The 25,000-nt window shown below is 39.3% G+C and overlaps 1 protein-coding gene across 1 annotated transcript in view; it reads right to left on the bottom strand.

The window, feature by feature from the left end:
• LOC143028910 (uncharacterized) overlaps window positions 1-3,516 on the bottom strand; it is an 11,533-nt gene extending 8,017 nt beyond the window's left edge. The window contains exons 1-3 of the mRNA XM_076191263.1: window positions 3,368-3,516; window positions 2,755-3,276; window positions 2,313-2,613 (exon numbers count right to left, since the gene is read on the bottom strand). Of these exons, the coding sequence (XP_076047378.1) occupies window positions 2,313-2,613; window positions 2,755-3,276; window positions 3,368-3,516 (972 nt within the window). The remainder of the gene's footprint in view (window positions 1-2,312; window positions 2,614-2,754; window positions 3,277-3,367) is intronic.
• Window positions 3,517-25,000: the final 21,484 nt, after the last annotated feature.

Genomic DNA, 25,000 nt, shown 5'->3' with positions numbered 1-25,000 from the left:
ATCATATGAGAGGTACAAAGTAAAGAGATGAGAGCAAAGATGTGAAATGGGGTAAGGGTATGACAGAATATTTTGAAAGTAATAAAAAGATGTTTTGGGAAGGAATTAAAAGAGGAAGAGAAGGCGAATCAAGTACAAAAGAAAAGGTAAAAGGCGTAGATGGAGAATTGATAATGGGAGAGAAGGCAATGAGAAGATGGTGGACAGAGTATTTTAGGGAGCTGCTAAATGTGAAGAAGGATAGGGAGGGAAAGGTAGTTGCAGTGGTAAGCGCTAAGAAAAGGACCGTGATGAGTGAGAAAGGAGGAGAAATAGGGAAAGATGAAGTGAAAGCAGCTGTTAAGATAATGAGAGCAGGTTAGGCACCTGGGTTGGATGGGTGCCATGCAGAATGTCTGAAAAAACAGGTAGAGTGATGGTGGAGTGGCTGTTGAGGTTATTTAATGTTTTTTAAGAAAGGATAGAGTGCCGGAGGACTGGAGGAGTGCCTGTATAGTTCCACTTTACAAGGGAAAAGGGGACAAGTGTGAGTGTAGTAGTTTCAGAGGGATCAGCTTCATAAGTGTAGTTGCGAAGGCTTATGGGAGGGTCTTGATTGAGAGGATTAGGAGAGGAACAGAGGGAGTAATTGGTGAGGATCAGTGTGGTCTTAGGACAGATAGGGGTTGTGTAGATCAGATTTTTGTGGTAGGACAGATATGTGAGAAACCTATAAAAAAGTATGTATGTATTTTGGGCTTTTATTGATCTGGAAAAGGCTTATGATAGGGTGGAGAGGAAAGCACTTTGAGAGGTTTGCACATATATGATAGGAAAGCTGTTAAGAGCAGTCAATAGTTTTAACGAGAGTAGTAGAGTTTGTTAGGATAATAAATGGAGAGAATGAGTGGTTTGAGGTAAAGGTGGGACTTCGTCAGGGATGTTATGTCGCCCTGGCTATTCAGTTTACACATGGATGGGGTGGTGCGAGAGGTGAATGCAAGGGTAGTGGGTCAGGGATGGAAGATGATTAAAGAAAAGTAGGAGATAAGCCAGTTGTTGTTTGCTGACGACAATGCGCTTGTAGCAGGATCAGAGAAGGGATTGAGGAGGGTAGTGACAGAGTTTGGGAAGGTTTGGGAAAGAAGGAAGTTGAAGATAAAATGACTAAGTGGCAACTTTCTATATTTGTAAGTCTTAGTGCAGTGGTGAACGTGGTAGAACCAGTCTAATTCGGTTTGCCGATTCGTGAACACTTGTCAAGATGCAAGGAAACATGGAGCAATGTCACATCATAAAATTTTGTGTTAAACTTAAGAAAACCAAACAAGAAGCTTATAGAATTTTAAAGGAGGCCTATGGGGATAAACAGATGAGCCAAGCAAGTTTCTATCGGTGCTTTAACAGATATTCTGAAGGAAATGAACATGTTGAGGATGAACCTAGATCTGGAGCACCGAAAAGTGCACGCAAGGAGGAAAACATTGAGGAAGTGCAAAGGTTAGTGATGCAAGACCGTCGAATATCTGTGAGGATGATATCTGAAGCTGTTGGTATTAGTATTGGCACAGTAGAGACAGTTCTGACTGAAGATCTGAAGCTTTGCAAAGTCTGTGCCAAGCTCGTGCCAAAGATCCTATCGGACGACTAGAGGCGGTTTCGTGCGGAATGTTGCACTGATATTCTCGAAATGATAGAGGCTGATTCAGGTTTCCTGAATAAAGTAGTGACTTGCGACGAGAGTCGGGTGTTCATCTACGACCCTGAGAGCAAACTTTAGAGTGCTCAGTGGAAGCACGCAACCTCCCCCAGACCCAAAAAAGCAAAGATGAGCAGGTCGCAAGAGAAGGACATGGTCATTCTTTTCTTTGACTCTCAGGGGCTCATTCACGTTAAATGGGTCCCTCAGGGTCAAACCGTCAATAAGGAATATTACCTTACTGTTCTAAAAAGGTTCAGGGAGAAGATGATGAAGAAGAAGCCTCAGAAGTGGAGGAGTGGTCAGTGGTGGTTTCATCAGGACAGTGCCCCATGCCACAATTCAACGCTCGTGATCACCTGGATGGCCGACAGGGGAATGAAAGCTGTACAACACCCACCCTACCGCCCTGACCTAGCCCCTTGCGACTTCTTCCTGTTCCCACGCATGAAAGATAGCCTCAAGGGAACCAGATTCCAGTCAAAAGAGGGGCTGAAAGAGGCATCGGAATGTCACAAAATGTTTCTAAATTCCAAAACCCTTTGTCAACATTAACAAAATCAACTCCCTGAGTGACTGCGAAACTAAGACCAAAACCTAAAGCACATATTTCATAAAATTTGAATGGTTCTACTTCTGCTCTAGTCTTGGCCTTGATGAATATGTCATCTACAATTCGGCAGTATATGTCTGGTTTCTTAGTGGCCTTAAAAACTTCTTCCTCCACGCAGCCCATAAAGAAATTGGCCATTAGAACACCTAATGGAGAGCCCATAGCAACGCCGTCAATTTGGTAATATTTGTTTCCTTGTGGGCAGATGAAAGGGGATTTTTTGGTGCAACACACTAGTAGTTTGCGGAGCACTTGTTCAGGGATGTTAAGGTTCGGGTTGGCTTCATTGTGGTATATTCTATCAGTAATGTAGTAGTGCGGTCTACAGGGACGTTGATAAAGAGGAATTCAACATCAAGCAATGCGACAACTCCTTTAGCATTGTTGGACTTCAGAATATCAAGAAAATCTGAAGAAGCTTGGAGGCTATAGATATCGGGAATGTAAGGGGATAGCAGGGTACACAATTTCTTGGCAATGTTTTAAGTTGGTGTCGGAATTTGTGATATTATTGGTCTTAATTCGTTTCCAGGTTTGAGTCTTGACGTTGCCATAGCAATAACCCATACTATAAACACCAGTAAGCTTATTAAACTTGACTGAATCACTTGCAGCATTGTTAGTTGAAATTACTTTGTTGATTTTCCTCTTTAGTGATTCAGTGGGATCTTTTGTGATTCTTTTGAATTTGCTGGTGTCGCTAAGGATTGTATCTATTTTGTTGAGGTATTCGGCAGTGTCCATGAGGACGTAGGAGGCTGTTTTGTCAGCTTTCCTAATGGTGATTTCAGTATCAGATACTAGATATTTTGCCAACCGGATGTGTTTTTGGTCTATTATGCTGCCTCTGTAGTTTCCTCTTGATTTGCCAGCTTCGGCTATGACTTCATGCTTGAACGTTGGTTCCATGGTAATTTCTCCTCTTTCTACAAGTTCTTCTACATCGTCAAGGAGTAGCTCGCACTCGATTCTTTTTTTGGAATGTCTTTGGTTTGGATAGTATGTGACAGTTCAGTCCCATATTAAGTATTTCTTCTTGCTGTTGGGTTAGTGTCTTATTGGTCAAGTTCAAATACCTTTTGGTGGGACGTGGGTATTTGATGTTGTCTCTTTTAAGATTAGTCAATTTTCTCTGGTTTGCTCGGACGGTTGAACTTCTGTGTTGGTCTATAATATCATTAAAAAGGCTGTTTATATTTTCTCTTATCTCGGCGTTAATTTTCATGCTTATCTACTTTTGTTCAAATTCATAGTATTCCAGCTTTAGCTCTTCGAGCTTCTGGTGGAGGTCCTTTACTAAATAATCCATCACAATGGGTTACTGTTTTATTCTTGAAAAAGAAGTGAAAGCTTGATAATGAGGTGAAACGAAAGCAAAACGGAAATCTGCCAATAACGAAAAATGATGTTGAATTTGCGTGTCGAATCTCGTCGGATGTTATTTACCGTCCTATTTGCAGCGTAGATTTTTTTTTCTCTTGTCATACTTCCAATGAAAAATATGGACACTGAAGAAGGAAAATGACAACTGAATTGGGATGCACATGGGGTGGGTGTCTTAAAAGAAAGGAAGCTGGAGAAGGTGGAGTATGTAATCTTATTTGCCTCCTTACGGTTGCTAAATAAAAAAATAAATGATATATAAATAGGTAGACTAAAAGAAACAAATTATAATAGATGAATGATAGGAAATGAATAAATGATTACCAAAAAAACAAAAATCAATAACATATATAAGAAACGAGAAATAAGATAGATGAATTATAGAAAATTAATCAATGAAAGACGAATTAACAGATGAACAAATACAAAGTAAACAAAGTTGCATGGTGTTTATAAAGGGATCACCCTAAAAAAAAGAGTACATAAAATAATGATAATGAAAAAAACAGAAATAAAATGATTCTGAAATTTGGGCCTCAACTAATTCAAAAATGGCTATCATATTCGCCAAGTTATACTGCGGCGAGATTTTCCAAGAAGATAGAAGCGCTGGTAAATACGGTTCATAGCTATCCGCTGTCCTACCTCGCCCCCCAAAACAATTATATATATATATAATATATATGTGTGTGTGTGTGTGTGTGTGCGTGTGTGTGCGTGCGTATGTGTGTGTGTGTGTTGAAATATGTATGACAGAATGAGTGGAAAGGGTGGTGAGGTAAACGCCAGAAAAAGTAGGAGTTTTATTACTAACGTTCCGTCCTTGATAGTACTTCCTCAGAGTATACACTAAGAAAAATATTCACAGCTTTTATATTTCACTTTGCTTACGCCGTTCCTCCCCAATCTCCGTCCTTACATCGCTCCGCTTCACCTCGAACAAAGTCGCTAGTCAACTTTGATAATTTAATAAATCCTTCCCTATGGTTATTGCAAGGCTTTGAAACGATGTACGCTGCTTCGATTATTTTTCTTTCTCGTTTTCTTAGTCCTTTGTGGAGTACCTCTGTATTCTCCAAGTCAGGAAGGTGGCCAAAATTGTCAATATGAACCACTAGTGAATTTGATGTCCGGTGGGGCTTTTACGTCATTCTTGTGTTCATATAGCCGTTTTTTATTCCTCCGCCAGTTTCCCCAAAATAAATGACGGGACAGCTTTTGCAAGAAACTTTATAAACCAGGCTGTCCTCAGCTCCTATATAGTACTCATTTTTGTTTTTGTTTTTTATCATTTAATTTATTCTGGTCCCTGTGCCATATGCATTTATTAACCTTGCCTTGGTGAGCAACTGTACGATTTCATCAGCTTGTTTGGAGTTGGGGACGGACAAAAAGCCTCCGCTGTCATCTTTGTTTTCACATATTTGGCCTTCTTTGGTTCTTTTTGTTATTCTTAAAGCCTTTCCCTTCAGTCTATGTAAAAGTCCTTGTGGATAACACGGTTTCCTAAATACGTCAAAAATGTATTCTGTTTCACCTTGGAGAAATTCCTCACTGCATACCTTGTATGCATCTATTACCACCCCGCTTTTAATTATTGTATGGTGAGCAGAGTAGTAGTGAATAATGTCGTTTTTGTGTCTTTTCTGTGTTCTGAGAAAGCAGTCTTGTTCCCTTTTTTTATATTACCGTGTCTAGGAAGGCCAATTTGTCATTCTCCTCTTGTTCCATAGTGAACTGTGTCCTTTCCTATTCCATTGAGCATGTTTAATTTATCCCCATCAGTTAATTTGGGGAAACTGGCAGAGGAATAATAAAAGGCTATATGAACACAAGAATAACGTAAAAGCCCACCAAACATCAAATTCTCTAGTGGTACGTATAGACAATTTTGGCCATCTTCCTGATTGGGAAAATAGAGGTCCTCCACAAAAGACTAAGAAAACGATAAAGAAAAATAATCGAAGCAGCGTACATCGCTTCAAAGCCTTGCAATAATCGTAGAGAAATATTTATTAGATTATCAAAGTTGACTAGTGACTTTGTTCGAGGTGAAGTGGAGCGAAGGAAGGACGGAGATCGGGGAGGAACCGGGTAAGGAAAGTGAAGTATATAAGCTGTGAATATTTTTCTTAGCGTATAGTTTGAGAAAGTCCTTTTAAGGACGAAACGTTAGTAATAAAACTCCTATTTTTTTTTTTTTTTTTTACCTCGCCACTCTTTCCACTCGTATGTATGTATGTATGTATGTATGTATGTATGTATGTATGTATATATGTATATTATGTATATATATATATATATATATATATATATATATATATAATTATATTATATAATTCTGAAATTAGGTCCTCGCCTAATCCAAAGATCATTTTATATGCCACGCCGATAGAAGCGTTGGTAAACTACAGTTAACTAACCGCCGAACTATGCAGAGCACTTCAAATGCCGTCTTGATTTAATCGATTAATGATAAAAGAAACTTAGTGTGGCTTTTGTTAGCTGATTGGTAAAAATAATTGCAATTAAAAGTCCCTTATGTCATAACAGCAAAATAAGAGTGATACAGCTAAGACTTTGAGAAACTGGACCTGGAAAAAAGAAAAGAAAAAGAAAATACTATAAAACATATGGGCTCTACGAAATACAAACCCTTGTACGAAAAAAAAAAGGAACAAAAATAAATTTCTCTATCTCTTTCTCTCTTTCTTTCGCTCTTTTTCTTTCCCTCTTTTTCTTTCCCTCTTCCCTCTTTTTCCTCTTCCCTCTTTTTTCTTCCCTCTTTTTCCTCTTCCCTCATTTTCCTCTTCCCTTTTTTTTCTCTTCCCTCTTTTTTCTCTTCCCTCTTTTTCCTCTTCCCTCTTTTTTCTTCCCTCTTTTTCCTCTTCCCTCATTTTCCTCTTCCCTCTTTTTTCTCTTCCCTCTTTTTTCTCTTCCCTCTTTTTCCTCTTCCCTCTTTTTTCTTCCCTCTTTTTCCTTCCCTCTTTTTCCTCTTCCCTCTTTTTCCTCTTCCCTCATTTTCCTCTTCCCTCTTTTTCCCTCTTTCTCTCTTTCTCTCTTTCTCTTTCTCTCCTCTCTCTCTCCTCTCTCTCTCCTCTCTCTCCCCTCTCTCTCCTCTTTCTCTCCTCTCTCTCTCCTCTTTCTCTCCTCTCTCTCTCCTCTCTCTCTCCTCTCTCTCTCCTCTCTCTCCTCTTTCTCTCTCTCTCTCTCTCTCTCTCTCTCTCTCTCTCTCTCTCTCTCTCTCCTCTCTCTCCCTCCCTCCCTCTGTATTTCTCTCTCTCTCTCTCTCTCTCTCTCTCTCTCTCTCTCTCTCTCTCTCTCTCTCTCTCTCTCTCTCTCTCTCTCTCTCTCTCTCTCTCTCTCTTCCTCTCTGCCTGTCTTTTTTCTTTCTCTGCCTCTGCTTTTGCTTTTGTCTTTGCTATTGCCCTTGCGTTTGTCTTTGTCTTTTCACTTCAAATTCCGTCAACAAGCGAGAAGCTTTGAACTCCGTTTGCGTTTTCGGTGAAACGGCTCAGCAGATGGTAGTTGCTTTATGAAGAGGGGGGCGGAGGGGGGGCGCACCTCCCTCCCTTCCCCCCAAAGGAAAAAAAATCACTGCCTGTTGACGGAAAGCCGAACATGAAGTCGGGCTCGTCTGTGATGTCGAAGTTTTACTGACGAACTGAGTTGGCCTTCCGAAGCATCGACTTCATAGAGTGAACCACTCGACGGAAGAGGAAAGCGAGCGATGACTTCTGAAGTGTTCGTGTGTCCCCAAGGGTGTAAACAGTCTACTTAATACGTTTCATATTGTTTTGTTTGGTTGCATCTTGTCAAAACAAAAAACAAAAAAAAGAGGCAGGGGATTCTGTGGACAATGACTACATAAATAAATCTATCTAGAACCTGTATTCATTTACAAATACTCGGACGGAATGATTAATTACAATCTTTATTTTATTTCAACATTGACCGCGTCGTTTGGTTGTAACAGGTAATGGATAAATACGTGTTTCATCAATATACACCTGAATTCTCTTTAATCTTTTAACCATTTGAGACAAAACTCTTTCAATTGCTAAAAATCGTTTGATGTTAGAGAAAACAAAAATCATTAGCATATCCAATCAAAAGTATATATATATTTTCTTTGAAATGTATAACCAAATAAAGATATCATGATTTCTTAACAGTTCTTCTTTGAAATTTATAAGCAAATATAAATTATCGATATTATTAACCAGTTTATATCATCATCTTAAATATTTTATTATTTGTATATCTATATCCTCTCTCGTATCATCAACATTTACTAAAAGAATTTTGAAAATATTTAATTTGGGACGCCATGAATGCTTGCTTTATTTTGACGAGTTACCCACGTCTTTTGACATTTTTCAACACCATTGTAATAAAACGAGTCTTTTTTCGGAACAACAAACGAAGATCGACGAATTAGAATCAAAATAGAGGAAAAAAAAATCTAAGTAACTTATCTGTGCCTGATCATGACAGTCGAACGTCACTGGAAGCGTTATGCCCTTAAGTACCAATATTTCTCGTATTCAAATCACGTACATGAACGGTATGTATGTATGTATGTATGCATGCACGTATGTATATATTATATATATATATATATATAATTGTGTGTGTGTGTGTGTGTGTGTGTACGTGTGTGTGTGTGTGTACGTGTGTGTGTGTGTGTACGTGTGTGCGTGTGTGTGTACGTGTGTGTGTGTGTGTGTACGTGTATGTGTGTGTACGTATGTGTATGTATGTGTGTGTATGTATGTATATATTTATGTATATATGTATACGACTAATAATAAATGTCAGTATGAGAACACTGTGGAAAAACAAACAAAGAGGGTACTTAGGCTGATTTGAAATCAGTTCAACAATTCGTATATGAAGAGAAATATGTACATCAGTAGAGAATACTCCATTAGATAATTGTAGGATTATGATTATTGTAAAACATGTTGAGATTTCTGGACAAATATTGCATAGATAAATGTGTGAGTATGGGTAGTTTTGTGTGTGCGTGTGCGTGTGGGGGGGGGGTTGTGGTTGTGTGTATGCGAGTTTGTGTGCGCGAATTTGTGTCCGCGTGTTTGTGTGTGCTCGAATTTGTGTGTGCGCGTGTTTGTGCGTTGTTACCTGATTGCATTTGTATTACTGTAATATACATAAAAGGAATTGTACACGTGAGATCCCGTCTCTTTTACTCCAGCAGTCATTCCTAGCTTTGATATCACTTGTGGATTTACTTGTAACTGTTTTTCTTGGCTTTCGTTTGACATTTTTCTTTTCTATTTTGTTCCCACGACCTCCCGTTCCAGACTATGAAGTTTCCTATTACAAATTTATCTGTTTCCTGTGATATTCTGTACACTACTGTCAAATTACCCCTTACTCTTCTCTCGTTCAATGGTGGTAGGCCTTATCTGCAAGACTCGCTATGCTACTCCCATGAAGTGGGAAGTGAGAAACCCTGGTATTATAAGCCCTGTCAGACTTTTTATTTATTTATTATTATTATTATTATTATTAATTATTAATTATTATTATTATTATTATTATCATTATTATTATTTTTTTTTTTTTAGGTCGATATTTGGGTCACCTCCCCGCCTGGCCAGGTCTGTCGGGGCCCAACGCAAGAAGCACGCAGCGGGTCCCGGGAATCGAACTCACGACCACCTGCTCACCTTCTCATAAGTTCGACAAAATTTCCTGTGTGCTACCGCTCTGCCCAGTGCAAGACTAGGAACCAATTTCATGGCTTGTTTGATATTCGTCCCCATATGCAGAGACAACACCATTTCTTCTTACTCCAATCTAGGGTGGATGAGATACATTATTATTATTTTCTTTTAATATCTCGTCCATGTGGTGTGGGGCGAGGAGTATGGGGAGAGAGAGAGGGGGCGGGAGTTTTCATCAATACATTAATCTATACATACACACACATATGCACACATACACACACACATGCATAGAATCAATAACCTTTACACAGATACAAAACGAACCGTATATTTGGATCTCATCATTCTACAAGTATATAATGGTTGACTTCACTCAATTAATCAAATCTAAGATACTTCGTACCATAAATGCTACCGAAGTTAGTTTCTAGCTCATCATGTGACCCAGCAACGTGAGAAAAAAAAAAGTGATTAAGAAACTTTTCTCGTTAGCCAAAAAGTTGTAAGGAAGAGGTATGTATAAATTCACTTTTTTTTCTTGTGTGTTTGACTAAAACAAGATTACGGAAGAATGAAGGTGAGCAATTGTGTGCAGTGATGTTCCGGACACGTGATGTGATGTGACGTAATGTGGCGTGATGCTATGTGACATGATGCGACGTAGTGTTATGTGCTGTAATGTGACGTGGTGTGATGTGATGTGTCGTGATGTTATGCAATGTGTCGTGATGTTGTGATGTGATATATGACATGACGTGATACGATGTGATGTTAAGTGATGTGACAAGATGTGATGCTATGTAATGTGACATAATGTGATGTTACTGTATATAATATTACGTGATGCGATATGACGTGACTTGAGGTATGATGTCACCGTAACGTAACGCCATGAAAGTTACGTGACGTCATGGTCATTACGTGACGTCGTGACATTTTGACGTAAAATCGTCTGAACGCCATTTTTTATCACATTACCTTTGGACTATATTCACTTTTTTAACCTGATAACAGCATCGTTACATACTGTACCGGTGATCCTATAAGCCTAAACTCGGGTTAGGGCTGACCCAGAGTAAAAATGATGGATTAAAGAACGTAAGAAGATGATTTTTCCTGTTAGTACGGTGGTTTTGTTTATATTGTGCGAGTGTGTGAGTGAATATGAGTGAGTGAGCATGAGTGTGAGTATGATTATGAATGTGCTCGTATCACACTCGCAAACAGATTCCCCGTATGAGATTTACCCGTTGGATAAAGAGCGAGATTTTCCCGACTAAATAAAATCATCTGACGAGAGCCGAAATGCAAACACGAGAATCCTCTGGCCATTTGGTCCCTCAAGAGATCATGGCGGTCGCCACAGTCAGTACGTGGATTATCCTTTACTCCAACATGTCTCCAATGGGTTAGATTAAACGGTTTCTTGACCATGGCGAATGGGAGAGGTCGTGGAGACGAGCTTAACTCCCTTCCTTGCACAACGATACTTTCCTGTGTATTCTGAATGCCGCCAGGCCATTTTGTTCATATTCCTTAGTAACCCTTTGGAAGCAACGGAGTTTTGGCTGCTTTTATTGTATCCTCTAAAGCAGGGGTTCTTAACCTTTTTTCTCCAATTCCCCACTTTTTAGTGAGCCAACTCTCCATTTCCCACCACAGCATCGGTCTTTGACAAATTCGATTTTAACCCAAGGCAGTTTTATTACGTAAATATACGCTTTGCTTTTTTGTGCCATTTTACGGCCCTTAAATTTTGTTTGCATATATTAGATTTTTAACTAACAGTTATCACATTCCCCACTTGGCAACTCCGCCGTTCCCCACCAGTGGGGAATTCCCCACAGGTTAAGAACCACTGCTCTAAAGGATACCCTCCCGAAAAAGGATAAATAGATAAAAGTGCTTTTGTTCGTTTACTTATTTATCATAGATAGACTTCTGCAAACGGGTTTTTGTTATGGCTGTCTTTTGATAAAAGTATCTATCTATAAGTTTTATATATTCGTTAGTTATAGATGACATGTACAAACGGATTTTTGTTATGAGTGCCTTTATTAAGATAAAAGTAACTATTTACGAGTTTATTTATATATTTATTTTAGACAGACATGTGAAAACAGATTCTTAAAAAATGTGCTTTGATTGAGACGATCTAGCTAGGACAAAATTCATGACCATATTGTGTGATATCTAGGCACGTGGCACGGTCTGTGGCACTGTAGCAGCCCAGTGTGCGATGGCACACATTTTAAGAAACACCACTGTTCCGCGACACACACTTTGAGAATCACTATTCTTTCCTCTAGAGTCCGCCCAATCCTCTTGTAATACAAACTCCTCCCCTTGCAACAAATTATTATTGTTTTTTAATCTCTTCAGGTTCGTACTTAAGTATAACACAAAGAAGAATTTTAAGATTTATTTAATTGAGTAGCTGAATAAAGAGTGTAAAGGAATTTATTTTATGTCGAATCTCTTTGTATATAGAATGGAATGTTTGAAGGTAAAATGAAAAAAATAAGAATAAAATATGAGGAAAAAGGACGAAAAATAGGGAAGGAACAGAGGAAAGGGGGGATTTAGTTGAAATGAGGAACGCTGTAAGAATGCAAAAGCAATTACAAGTAGAAAAGTAAATAGGAATGATAATGATAATCAAAGGGATATGTGATTTTTTTTTTACGAGGACCCGTGCTCGAGTCCGCCAACTGCAGATAAGTTCTGGATGTCCGAGCACATAGGGTAAAGGTGATTTTGGTCGGAGATTAGACGAAGAAGTTTGGTAGGAGGGGAAGGAACGAAAGGAAGGAAGCGAGCAATGGAGGTAGTAAGGGCGTGAGAGAGTTAGGGGAAGAGAGGAGGAAGAGAATGGGAAGAGGAAAGGAGGGAAAAGGGTGAAGAGGAGAGAAAAATGGGAAAGAAGAGAGAAACGGAAGAAAGAAGGAGAGAGAGGGAGGTGAGAGGGAGTGAGGAAGGTGAGAGGGAGTGAGGGAGGTGAGAGGGAGTGAGGGAGGTGAGAGGTAGTGAGGGAGGTGAGAGGTAGTGAGGGAGTGAGAGAGGTGAGAGGGAGTGAGGGAGGTGAGAGGGAGTGAGGGAGGTGAGAGGGAGTGAGGGAGGTGAGAGGGAGTGAGGGAGGTGAAAAGAGGTGAGAGGGAGGGAGGTGAAAGGGAGGGAGGTGAGAGGGAGGGAGATGGGGAGGTGAGAGGGAGGGAGTGAGGGAGGTGAGAGGGAGGGAGGTGAGAGGGAGGGAGGGAGTGAGGGTGGTGAGAGGGAGGGAATGAGGGAGGTGAGAGGGAGAGAGTAAGGGAGGTGAGAGGGAGAGAGTAAGGGAGGTGAGAGGGAGAGAGTAAGGGAGGTGAGAGGGAGGGAGGTGAGAGGGAGGGAGGGAGTGAGGGTGGTGAGAGGGAGGGAATGAGGGAGGTGAGAGGGAGGGAGTGATGGAGGTGAGAGGGAGGGAGTGATGGAGGTGAGAGGGAGGGAGTGATGGAGGTGAGAGGGAGGGAGTGAGGGAGGTGAGAGGGAGGGAGTGAGGGAGGTGAGAGGGAGGGAGTGAGGGAGGTGAGAGGGAGGGAGTGAGGGAGGTGAGAGGGAGGGAGTGAGGGAGGTGAGAGGGAGGGAGTGAGGGAGGTGAGAGGGAGGGAGTGAGGGAGGTGAGAGGGAGGGAGTGATGGAGGTGAGAGGGAGGGAGTGATGGAGGTGAGAGGGAGGTGAGAGGGAGGGAGTGATGGAGGTGAGAGGGAGGGAGTGATGGAGGTGAGAGGGAGGGAGTGATGGAGGTGAGAGGGAGGGAGTGATGGAGGTGAGAGGGAGGGAGTGATGGAGGTGAGAGGGAGGGAGTGATGGAGGTGAGAGGGAGGGAGTGATGGAGGTGAGAGGGAGGGAGTGATGGAGGTGAGAGGGAGGGAGTGATGGAGGTAAGAGGTGAGAGAGAGGGAGTTGAGAGGGGAAGGGAGGGAGGTGAAAGTGGAAGGGAGGGAGGCGTGAGGGAGAAAAAGCTGAGAAAGCGTTTACTGATGTACATGTCAGGACAAAGAGAAGAGCAGAAGACAATGTGAGGATTTTGATCCTCAGTTTCTCTTCATTTCATCCTTAATTCTTTCGCATCTACGAGTATATTATTGGGGTCCCAGTTTCCCACTCCCTCTTATAATTCCCCTTCCCCCACCACCTCCTCCTCCTCCTCCTCCTCCTCCTCCTCCTCCTGCTCTCTCTTCTCCTCCTCCTCCTCCTGCTCTCTCTTCTCCTCCCCCTTCACCTCCTCCTCCTCCTCCTCCTCATCTTCGTTCTCTTCGTTCTCCTCCTCCTCCTCCTCTCCCGCCTCTTCCTGCTGCTTTCTAAGAAAAGGACGAGAGCAAGAAAGAACAATGAGGAGGAGAAGGAGGAGGAGGAAGAGAAACGGAAGAAAACGAAGTGGAGGAAGAGGAAGAGGAGGATTCAAAGGTGTGTGAGAAAGAAAACTAAGGCTGAGATGATTATGGCGTGTCAGGTGAGACGAGCCTTTGGTGAGAATGAAATGAAGACGAAGGGAAGATTGGTTTAGAGATGAGACCGGCTGTCATGGGGGTGTTGATCTTTGCATATAATAGTCAGGAAATCAACTAACATATGCCAATTGAAAAATAAAACAAGTTAAACGAGTAGGAATGAAAAATGTAGGAAGAAGGTTTTCATGGTTGGGATATCAATTCGCCCATGTCGATAAATACATATATACTGTATATATATATATATATATATATATATATAGTCATTGTGATAGGTTGGTAAAGGTGGGTGAGGAAGACATAAATCAGAATCCAAATTTATTTCTAACTAGTTTCACACAAATAGGCTTCTTCGGAGAAATAATGTGTTAAGGAGAAAACAAACATATATATAGGCCTACGGGGCACTGTGTGGAGCTTCGGAGAGCTCACCCAGGGTCGTCGCTGTATATTGGGGATTTTGTCCTATGGGACGTTATTGAGTTTTTTTTTTGTTTTTACTCCGGTGGCGTATTGTCATAGTTATTGATGCTATAGCTGCGGTGGTTTTTGTCCATTTAATGTCACCCGTTCTTTGATTAGTATTTTCGTTGGTAGCAATATACAGTGCTTCAAGTACTTTCCTTTTCTGTCTGGTTAAGTTTTCTTCTAGTATTTCTGCTGCCTCCCATTTCGGTAAATGACTCTTTTCTTAAATGTGATTAACTAATGCACTAGTGTCGCGATGGTATCTGACATCTGCTCTGTGTTCGCTGAGCCTATTCTCTAACCCTCTGTGTGTTTCTCTAAAGTAAGAATGTTCGTAACCACTACATGGAATTTTACACACAATACTTCCGTTGTCATATTGATCTTCTTTTTTCTTTTTCGTCAAGTCACATTTGAACAGAAAATGTAATAGTTGTCGTATGACCACGTACAATGCAATGCTATTGAACAAAGGGAAGAGAAAACAGGCGAGGATAAATAATGAAATAAAATTTCGTGTTCGCACCCAAGTCGAGTCAAGGACATTTTTTTTCGACCTGGTGACATATTTTCCAGGTTTTGTTTATAGTGTCAAACGTTTCCAGACAGATGCGGGACTCCGATTAAACACACACACACACACACACACACACACACACACACACACACACACACACACACACACACACACACACACACACACACACACACACACACGTATGTATGTATGTATGTATATATATATATATAATATATATATATATATATATATATATATATATATATATATCGGCAGATGTCTTCTTGCATATTCACATGTTCATCCAGAGTAAGTTTGTTCACCCTGTTGAATAGAACAAACTGGTTTTAGAATCGTATACCATATCATAACTAGTACTAAACAATATCCTTAAAGAACCATAAAAAAATAAGAAAGAATTAAAAAAATGAAATATTTTTCATTGTTCACTGTGTTAGGTGGATGCCAAATACCCGAGACACAATTCAAGAAAACCTCAAGATAATCGTAAAAAGATAAGAGACATCGTCGTCTATTATAGAAATATTGCTAACATAACGATTTTCAATAAATGTTGACGACGTAGGGACCCTGTACTGTGAGTGGGAGGGAGGGAGTTCCTACCAACTCCCACTCCCACTCGTTATCGCATAATATGGGGATCCTGCTGAATCTGAACCCCCCCCCTTTAATACAGCGTCAAACCCCTCCAAAGATAGAAAGAAAGAAAGCAAGAAAAAGAGGAAGAAGCATGAAAAAAGAGAGAAGCGAAAAAGAAAAAAAGAAAGAGAAAAATGAGAGAGAGAGAGAGAGAGTGAAAGAAATGGACAGTGAGAAAGGGTGAGGAAGAGAGAGAGACAAAGGGGGAGGAAGAGAGAGAAAGGGGAATGAAGAGAGAGAGAGAGAGGGGGGAGAAAGAGAGAAAAAGAAAGGGGTAAAGAAAAAGAGAGGACCTGAAAGGAAAACATCTATTGGTTCTATCACGCACTTACGGGAAATGTTCTTTTAGGCAAACCGTTTCTGTCCATGTACATGTTCAACAGTCTTTTGTACATATTGGCTGTCGATAGGGAGTAAATTAGTGTGTGTGGTTGGAAAGGAAGTGGGTCAGGAAGAGGAAAGAAGTGCAGAAAATATAGAAGTGAAATATATGTGTGAATGAATTAAACTGACACAAAAAAGATGTCAAAAAAGAAAAGTTAGATCCGTTTCAAAATATATCGAATAACTTTCTTAAACAAAGGTTCACCCTCCGAAGAAAGTGAGTAGCCTTGAGTGATTCATTTTGAATTATGAACATTCGTTTTTGATAATAAGCCTCAAGAGTTTAAGGATTTTCCCTCTCAGACGAGAAGAATTGCCTGGCGGGAAACAGAACATACAAAAGAATCAAAACATTCGAAATGTATAATTAATTTTTTTTTAATTCCTTAGCGTCCAAAGATTTTCCCTCAACTGAATAAAATTGCTTTCCAACAGCAAGAATAAATGTACAAATAGAGCGATTTATCCAAAAGGTTAAATATATATATACAAGTGAAACCGTTTTTATTTTTCAAAATATGCGATGGTTTTGTTTATTATTTTCTTTATTTACAACAGAATAGGTTTCAAGCTCTTCACACTGTGCGGATCCTTGTTATATATTGTGAATTTGAGTAGTTAGAAGACTAATTTGCTTACAGTATTGTAGACTTCCCTAAAAACACTTTAGCAATCTATCTAACATTCGTATAGTTTTAACTTCTACTAATTCCTCGTTCAATATACGACGCAAAAGTAATTTGACCTCTGGAGACTTGAAAAACCAAAGATTAAAGCTGAAGTCATTTTTACTCCAACGAGCGCACAGCAATTGAAGATAATCTGCCCAGTGTGAAGCTACCTTTAATCTAAAGCCAAATACCTGACAGTGCAAGTCTTTGTTCAGAATTCGTATTCAAGTCTTTAAGACCTTTATGTTTCCATTCTTGTTGACTCGAGCTCTCGCCAAGGCTTCAGAACCCTTCATCGTCATCAACAGAGTGTTTGAAAGGTCGCGTGGTATTACTGGAGCAATTACTATATGCATCAAACATCTACGTGCATCGAACTCTTGAACGTTAAATGTAAAGACAATACAATTAATTTCATTTATAATCAAACACTAGTTATATGAAGATAGACGAAGGGTGACCCTGCTCATAGGGTCATCTCATATATATATCAATGTATTAGTACCCCGTTGCAATGAGTTACCTTTATTTTACTTTTCATTTTATTCATTTATTTTGTATTATTTTTATCTTTGTTTTGTTATTTCATCCCATTATTTTTGTAATATTTTTTTTAAATTTTTACTTTTATTTTATTTTATTTTATTTTGTTGTCATTACTTAGTTTTATAATTTATTTCACTTTAATTCTATTATCATATATTTACTATTTAATGCTATTATCATATATTTACTATTTAATTCTATTATCATATCATATATCATCATATCTGTTATCATATCTAATTCTATTATCATATATTAAGGCCTTACATTGTTAAGGCAAAAGTGAATAAATCCCTCACGTTTACTTTTTTTATGCATTGTGTATGTGTGTGTGTGTGTGTGTGTGTGTGTGCGTGTGTATGTGCGCGTGTGCGTGTGTTTGCGCGTATGTACGCGCGTGTGCGTGCGTGTATACGCGCGTGTGTGCGCTTGTGTGTGTGCGTGTGCGTATATACGTGCGTGTGTGTTGGCGCTCGCGCGCGTGTATGTGTGTGTGAGACGCTTGAATAATGACACACTACATTTCTTTGACTCGTTTTATAGATGGTTGAGCTTTGTCTCTCTTGGAAGGAGATAGTGCTCTCTTATCGGCTAGATTTAGATAAGGACAGTTTTCATCTTCTTTTACGAGCGTTTCAGAAGCCACTTGGACTGCGCCGAAGAGGCCCAAGTCAAGAATTTTTATAAATCTCTTTCACCTCTTCCGGAATAGTCTCTCTCTCTCTCTCTCTCTCTCTCTCTCTCTCTCTCTCTCTCTCTCTCTCTCTCTCTCTCTCTCTCTCTCTCTCTCTCTCTCTTTCTCTCTCTTTCTCTCTCTCTCTCTCTCTCTCTCTCTCTCTCTCTCTCTCTCTCTTTCTCTCTCTCTCTCTCTCTCTCTCTCTCTCTCTCTTACTCATGCTCTCTCACACTCCCTCATGCTCTCTTACGCTCCCTCACGCTCTCTCTCATTCTCACCCTCCCTCTCACTCTCTCAAACTCTCTTGCTCTCTCTCGCTCTCTTCCTTTTTTCATATTTCCGTGACTCTGGTCTTAACAAGTTTTAGAGCTATCAATGATATCCTTTCGTACTGAAAGTCTAAGCACACTGGGCAAAGGTTGTAAATATAACCACAGGCACAAGCCCCTGCTACAAGATTTTAATTTCTTTTTATCTAAAAATTCAAATGGTAAAAACAAGCTGAGTATGTATAAAATAAATTTAATAAAAATGAATGCAAATATGAATATATATAGATTCATAGATAAAGAATATATAATGAAAAAAGTACGGATAAAAAATAAAATGAATATTGATAAAAAAAAAAAGGAAAAGCTGCAGATAGTTGCTTTAGTAAAACAAACAAGAAAGAAAAAAAATAAACTCAGTCAACTGATTAAGACACCTAACTGGAATACTCTTGGTAAAATAATGACCACAATCCCACAGAAGGGTATACGTACGGATCAACAATTAATCTCGATGAAGCCCTAATCCCTATTCACTTAAACCTCAAGACTTCGAACCAAGTAAGAGAAAAAAGTAATTAAGTTAAGCTTCTCAGAACCATAAACAGCGCTGAATAAGTTCTTGAAACTTTAATGGTTTAAGGAAGATCACCATCCTTCTTTCTCGTTGAAATGTATTTACAGATGGCGCAGATATCATTATTCTTGATCCATTTGGTAACGGTAGGATTTCACGGAAATATTTCTCAGGATCAGAGCTGGGCGCGTTATCGCCGGACAGGTAGTGCGTTACCGAAAAAATTAGTGTGCATTTCTGTCAATGCGTATTATATACATATATATATGTATATGTATATATGTATATGAATACATTTTTATCAACCACAATGCACTTTAATTCTAAGCCATCAACATCGGGAGACCCGATGGAGGTCAACATGCAGAAATTAAAACGCAGTACGGCCAAGGACTCGAACCCTGGCAAGCGTGTGACAAGTGCTTGGAACTTAACCGATTGTCCCTAGCACTTATCACGCACTAGCCAGGGTTCGAGTCCTTGGCCGTACTACGTTTCAATTTCTGCATATTGGCCTCCATCGGGTCTCCCGATATTGATGGCTCAGAATTAAAGTGCATTGCGGTTGATAAAAAATATATCACTATTCACTGGGACCCATTCAGTGTTGTACATATGTATGTTTATACAATGCGTATATGGATACATATACATATATTTATATATATATATATATATATTATATATATATTTATATATATATATATATATGATATATTTGGTGACGCACTACCTCCCTGGCGGTAACGCGCTTATCTCTGTTCAGGATATCTGAATAGAATAGTTCAATTTCAGCCATTATGAAGACTTTAAGTGACATAATGAATTTCATGTATTTAAATCCTTGTTATAATTTTTCACTTTTTATAATTAAATCGATTTATTAATTTCAATGTATTTATTTTTCATTTATTTCCTCATTTCCTTGTTAATTTTGATTTGTTTTCTGAATTATGAACTTTGTTTTAAGTTTCAAATATCTAAAGTATTTGTGAAAAAGAAACCCAAAATATTTACTCCACTTTGCAAATTGTTCCTCTTTTGATACGACAAAATAGTTTTGTTGGCACAATATATTATCGAAGGTTAAGGTTCACACATAGCATACAGCAAGTGATAGGGAAGGATATACTTCTTTCTATTTATAAGTTTGTTTATATTATATCTTATATTTTCATTCTATTTTATTTTTCATTTCTTTGATTATTTTTTTAGCAATGGTAAGGTGTTTACATTAAATTAATTGTATCTATACACCAGAAGGCATGTTTATGTTTATAAAGGAAGTAGCTAACCAAAGCAATCCACCTCTGTAGTATAATATATAGAAATAACAAAATAGTCTACGGAATGTATTAGCCATATTTGACTTCTCCTTAAATACTGTATGTTCATCAGTTGCAATTAATTACCAAAATTATATATCAAACAGTATGTAAGGTGTGCTTTAAACTACAATCTAATTAACAAGGACATACCTAAAAAAGAATGTGTAATGTATATTTTTAACTGTTTCATATGTTTCTGGCCAAAATACGTAAAGTAACGTTATTGTCTTGAAACTTTTTTACCCGAGATGACATTTCATGGGATCAGATACGCAGTATGGGGTATTGAATATATAAATATCATGCATGTATTACATTAGGATAATTAGTGATATCCATTTGTACCTTATTAATGTAACACTATAGATTGGAGACTCGTTATTACTCAAGAGAATAGTATGAGTAATCATTTGATATTTATGTCATCGTTCTGTCGGTCTCTTCTAATATCTCCTTTACCAACTCTTAATATACTTCTTCAGTGTGGTATTACCACCAGGATAGAAGAGCTGATGATCTGTCAATATATATATAGCATAGAGTAGGACATACTATTTTTTTTTTCTATTAAGAAAAAACCTTTGTCATTTCTTCTAACCAGACTGTTCCATTCGGCAAAACGATCGACCTATGGGCCTACCCGGTGGCCGTTGTCGGTTACTTTAGGGCCTATGTCACTGGACTGAATAAAAGTTTGTAGCTTATGTCCTTGCTGCGAAAAGGCTACGTTAATCTTTTTAACAGGAGAAGGGGATGGGGAGAGCGAGGGGACACTAGATAGGGAGGGAGGCTTGCAAAAAAGAGAGGAAGAGAGGAATAGGTATGACAGAAAAAGGAGAGATACAGAAACACAAAAGGAATGGAGTGAAGAATGAACGAGTGGAAGGTACAGGAAGTGAGGTCGATAGACTCGGAGACAGACAAACAGATAGATAGGTGGATAGACAAGTAGGAGAATGGACGCGAGGATAGGGGAGGCGGGGACAGAGGGGTGGGTGGAGATGGGATGGTTGTGACAGGGAGGGGGACGCGGGGACAGGGTGTGAGGGGTGGGGAAGCGTGAACAGGAGAGGACGTAGATACAGGTGGATGTATAGATAGGGTGATATCTGGTTAGGTGGGGAGGTGGTGTGGGAGGTTGGGAATGTAAACAAATAAAATGTATAAATAAAATATGAATGAAATGAATAAGATTAATGTGTGTATATATATATATATATATATATATATATTTATATATATATATATATATATATAATATATTGTGTGTGTGTGCGATTCACCATGGTCTTGGATCAGGTGTGGGACTCGTGATCTACAGCTATTTCCCTCCCAGAAAAGAGTTCAGAGCTCATATATAACCGATCTATGGGTGATGCTGTGACCTTAACGCGCGCACACAGCCAACTACCCGCCCACGAGAGTTGAAGTAACGACTCGTAGCGCAGCGATACTGAAATTATTTCAGCCCTGGGTGGGATTTGAACCCGGACCTCAGTAGTGGCAGCCAGGAACTCTACCAACCGCGCCATTGAGTCGTGTGTATATGTGTGTGTGTATATATATACATATATATATATATATATGTGTGTGTGTGTGTGTATATATATATATATGAGGTAGGTAGAGAGTTAAAATCCTTCACCACACTGAGAGAGAGAGAGAGGTGGGGGCAGAGAGAGGGTGGGGATAAGGAAAAAAGTAGAGTTTTGACTTTTTTTTAACTTTCCCGCCAAGACAAACAGGAAATAAAACACCCTGATGAAAAGCAAACACTCGCTTGCAAATTAGATCTCCCCAGCATACCTTCCATTAGTGCTCAAAACATAAACATCGCTTTCAATTAAGCAACAAATGGAAAACGATTTGGGCAAACAGAGATGAAGCTGGCTTACGCAACAGCTCATGTGCGAGTGTATATGAAGTTAACACTTTGTTCTTAAGTCCTGAAGTACACTCAAACCGAATCCACCAGAAGAAATCAAAATCGAGAATATCAAAATTCGCCTCTTTAGCGTATATTTCTTCCCATTCACGTTAGACTACGAGACCATTCTATTGTGTGCACAACAGGATAAGCGAAGAGATCAGACCCTTTCAAAAAAAAAAAGTGATATCCACTGCCCTTTAATCTCTATCTGGCTCTATGATACACATTCCTTTTTTTATCCTTTTCCCCGGCGCCATTTTTTTTTTTTTTTTTTTTTTTTTGCACAAGTTTGCATAGTGTTATGAACTCGACGTACGCAAGGTAATGGATTGCAAGAGATATTCTACATTGAAGTTTGAATGAAATAAGAAATAAATATTTCATAGATGGACTGATGTAATCCGAAACAGATATGTTGTGAATACAAAGATTAGCCTTTACTCTCTCAGAGTAGTGTGTATGAAATGATACGTGAAGTGTGGAAGAATAGTCGTCAAAGTTTCTATATCCTATAAGCCTCGTTATATACTGTTATATGCATATATACATACATGCATTTGTATGTTTTGTATATTGTGTGTGCGCGCGCGCGCTTGTGTGTGTATGTGTGTGTGTATGTGCGTGCGTTTGTGTGTTTTTGTGCTCGCGCTTGTGTTTCTGTGCTTGCGTTTATGTGTGCGTGTGCAAGCGTGATTACCCGTTTCCTACATAATCTCAAATATTGTAGTACAGTATATTATGAATTCAGTTTTTGTAGGAAGTCCGTATCTTAGGCTAGCTAAGAGTGCCTCCTTCAGAAAGCAACATATTCTAGTTTAAAGTCACGTAGCTTTTTCATTCTAGAAAAATTTGAGTCTAAGAAGTAGAGGTTTTTGATTGTTACATATCTTGGTTAGTCTCGAGATTGGACAGAAGCGGTGTTAAACAAATTAGTAAACTCGCACTTGAATTCGTGATCAATGTGGACATGTACTAAAATCATGAAGGCATTGTCATCATCCATATAGTTTAAAAGTTTCTTAAGACAGTATGTCTGTCAAGAATCGGTACAGTACAACTGTAACTGGTATGTATATAGATCATGAAACGGAAAAATGCGTTTGACATGACCCAATACAATTGGTGTATAAGATGTTATACCTCGTTGATTTGGATGTTTGCTGTCAGTCCTATTTCTTGTTGTCTTTTCGGCTATATCATGGGCGTGGTTGAAGGAAGTGGGAGAGGAGGAAGAGGAGTGAGCGGGAGAAGAGAAAGGAGAGGGGAAGGAGGAGGAGGAGGAAGTGGAGGGAGGAGAGAAGGAAGGGTGTGGTCATTTAATTAAAGATATTTTGTCCTTTTCCTGCGGCAAATTTCAGAATAGTCTAATAATTTTCATTTTCTTAGTGAATGGTATCTTTGTGTATTTTTGTTTCAAGCTGGAATAAAATAGATTTGCAAGTTATCAAAATTTGTCTCACGTTAGACTAAATGAAGCATATAAAGTAGGTTATGATGTTGACAAGTTAAACTTATAGAGGGCGCGAGAGAGCGTGAGAGAATGCAAGAGAACGAGGGAATGGGAAAAAGCGAGCGAGAGAGGGTGAGAGAGAGGGAAAGAGAGAGAGAGAGAGAGAGAGAGAGAGAGGGTGGAGGGAGAGATAGAGAGAGGGAGAGAGAGAGGGAGAGAGAGAGGGAGAGAGAGAGGGAGAGAGAGAGGGAGAGAGAGAGGGAGAGAGAGAGGGAGAGAGAGAGGGAAAGAGAGAGGGAGAGAGAGAGGGTGAGAGAGAGGGAAAGAGAGAGAGAGAGAGAGAGAGAGAGAGAGAGGGTGGAGGGAGAGATAGAGAGAGTGGGAGCGAGGGAGAGCGAGCGAGACTAGAAAGTACGATAACTGGAAACCTACTTCAGCCAAACAAAACAGTTAAAACAAGCAAAAAAATAGATAAACAATAAGCTAATAAATGAATTACCGAAAGTAATGGATAGATAAGTCGATGAATATTGATATTTCTTGTAGGAGTAGCAAAAGGTGGATAAAGACACGTTTGCACAGACTCCCCACTTCGGTGGTCAACCTGTTTCATTATATAAACGTTTGAGCTTCAATTACACAAATCTTTCGATGTATCGTGATTGATGATGACCTTTAACGTCACGAACTCCCTCTATCAGGAGGCTTGGATGGTGCCTCTCACAGAGAACTTTGTAGCGTGGCATTGAATGAGCCATGACCTTGGTCCAACTCGTTGGTGGTAGGGTTCGAAATGCCGCCACTCTGACCTTCGCCGCGTGTAGCGACGCTCTAATCAACCCTTTTTAGCATCCTACTTCGTTATAGAATAAAACAATTATCCTTTGTTCATGTTTCTGTTGTTCAATTGCACTCTCAGTTTCAAAGCCAAGATGAAAATATTATCATGAAAATGTGCGATCAACAATAGAATATCTTGCAATCTAATGTAATATCATGTAATCTTTTATCTCAAAATTATAATTGACAACTTCAGAATGAGATAGAAAAAACAAAATATCACAGAAAATAAAGCAAGCTGCATCGGTGACGATTTTTGATTTACTTATTTTGTAGCACAACAAAGAGAATAATTTCAGGCTATAGATTATTCCTCGTTTACTTAAGTGAAGAAAAAATATTCAATAGCAAATGTTGTAAGAGCTGAAAAGTTACGCTGTGTAATGATAATTACCTCGTGTGTGTGTGTGTGTGTGTGTGTGTGTGTGTGTGTGTGCATACGTACACGCACACGTCCGTGCTCACATTTCAAAAGTATAACTGATTATCAGTTTTTTTTGTTATTCTTTTCTTGTTTTAATTCTTCTTTTCACTCTTTATCAAGAGTATTAATGACTATTTTGTTGCCATTGTTTATGAGACCTTTGCCTCAAGGCTTGCCAGAACAAAAGCCGGCTCTTGAAATCGAAGTTGATGTATTCAGAGGGATCGATGATTGCGGTTGAAATAATGACACAACTTGCTGAAGGGGACCACCGTTTCAGGATTTTTTTCAGGGCTTAATTTGTATTCCCTGGTCGACAAAAGAAAAAAACCAAAAGACCTACAAGAGGCTTAGGTCTCTCTCTCTCCCTCTCTCTCTCTCCCTCTCTCTCTCTCCCTCT

Source organism: Oratosquilla oratoria, chromosome 1 (genome assembly GCF_046742065.1).
Source record: "Oratosquilla oratoria isolate Oo_2021 chromosome 1, ASM4674206v1, whole genome shotgun sequence".
Lineage (NCBI taxonomy): Eukaryota > Metazoa > Arthropoda > Malacostraca > Stomatopoda > Squillidae > Oratosquilla > Oratosquilla oratoria.
The sequence above is the reverse complement of the archived record's forward strand: the minus strand, read 5'-3'. Positions and strand labels throughout refer to the sequence as shown.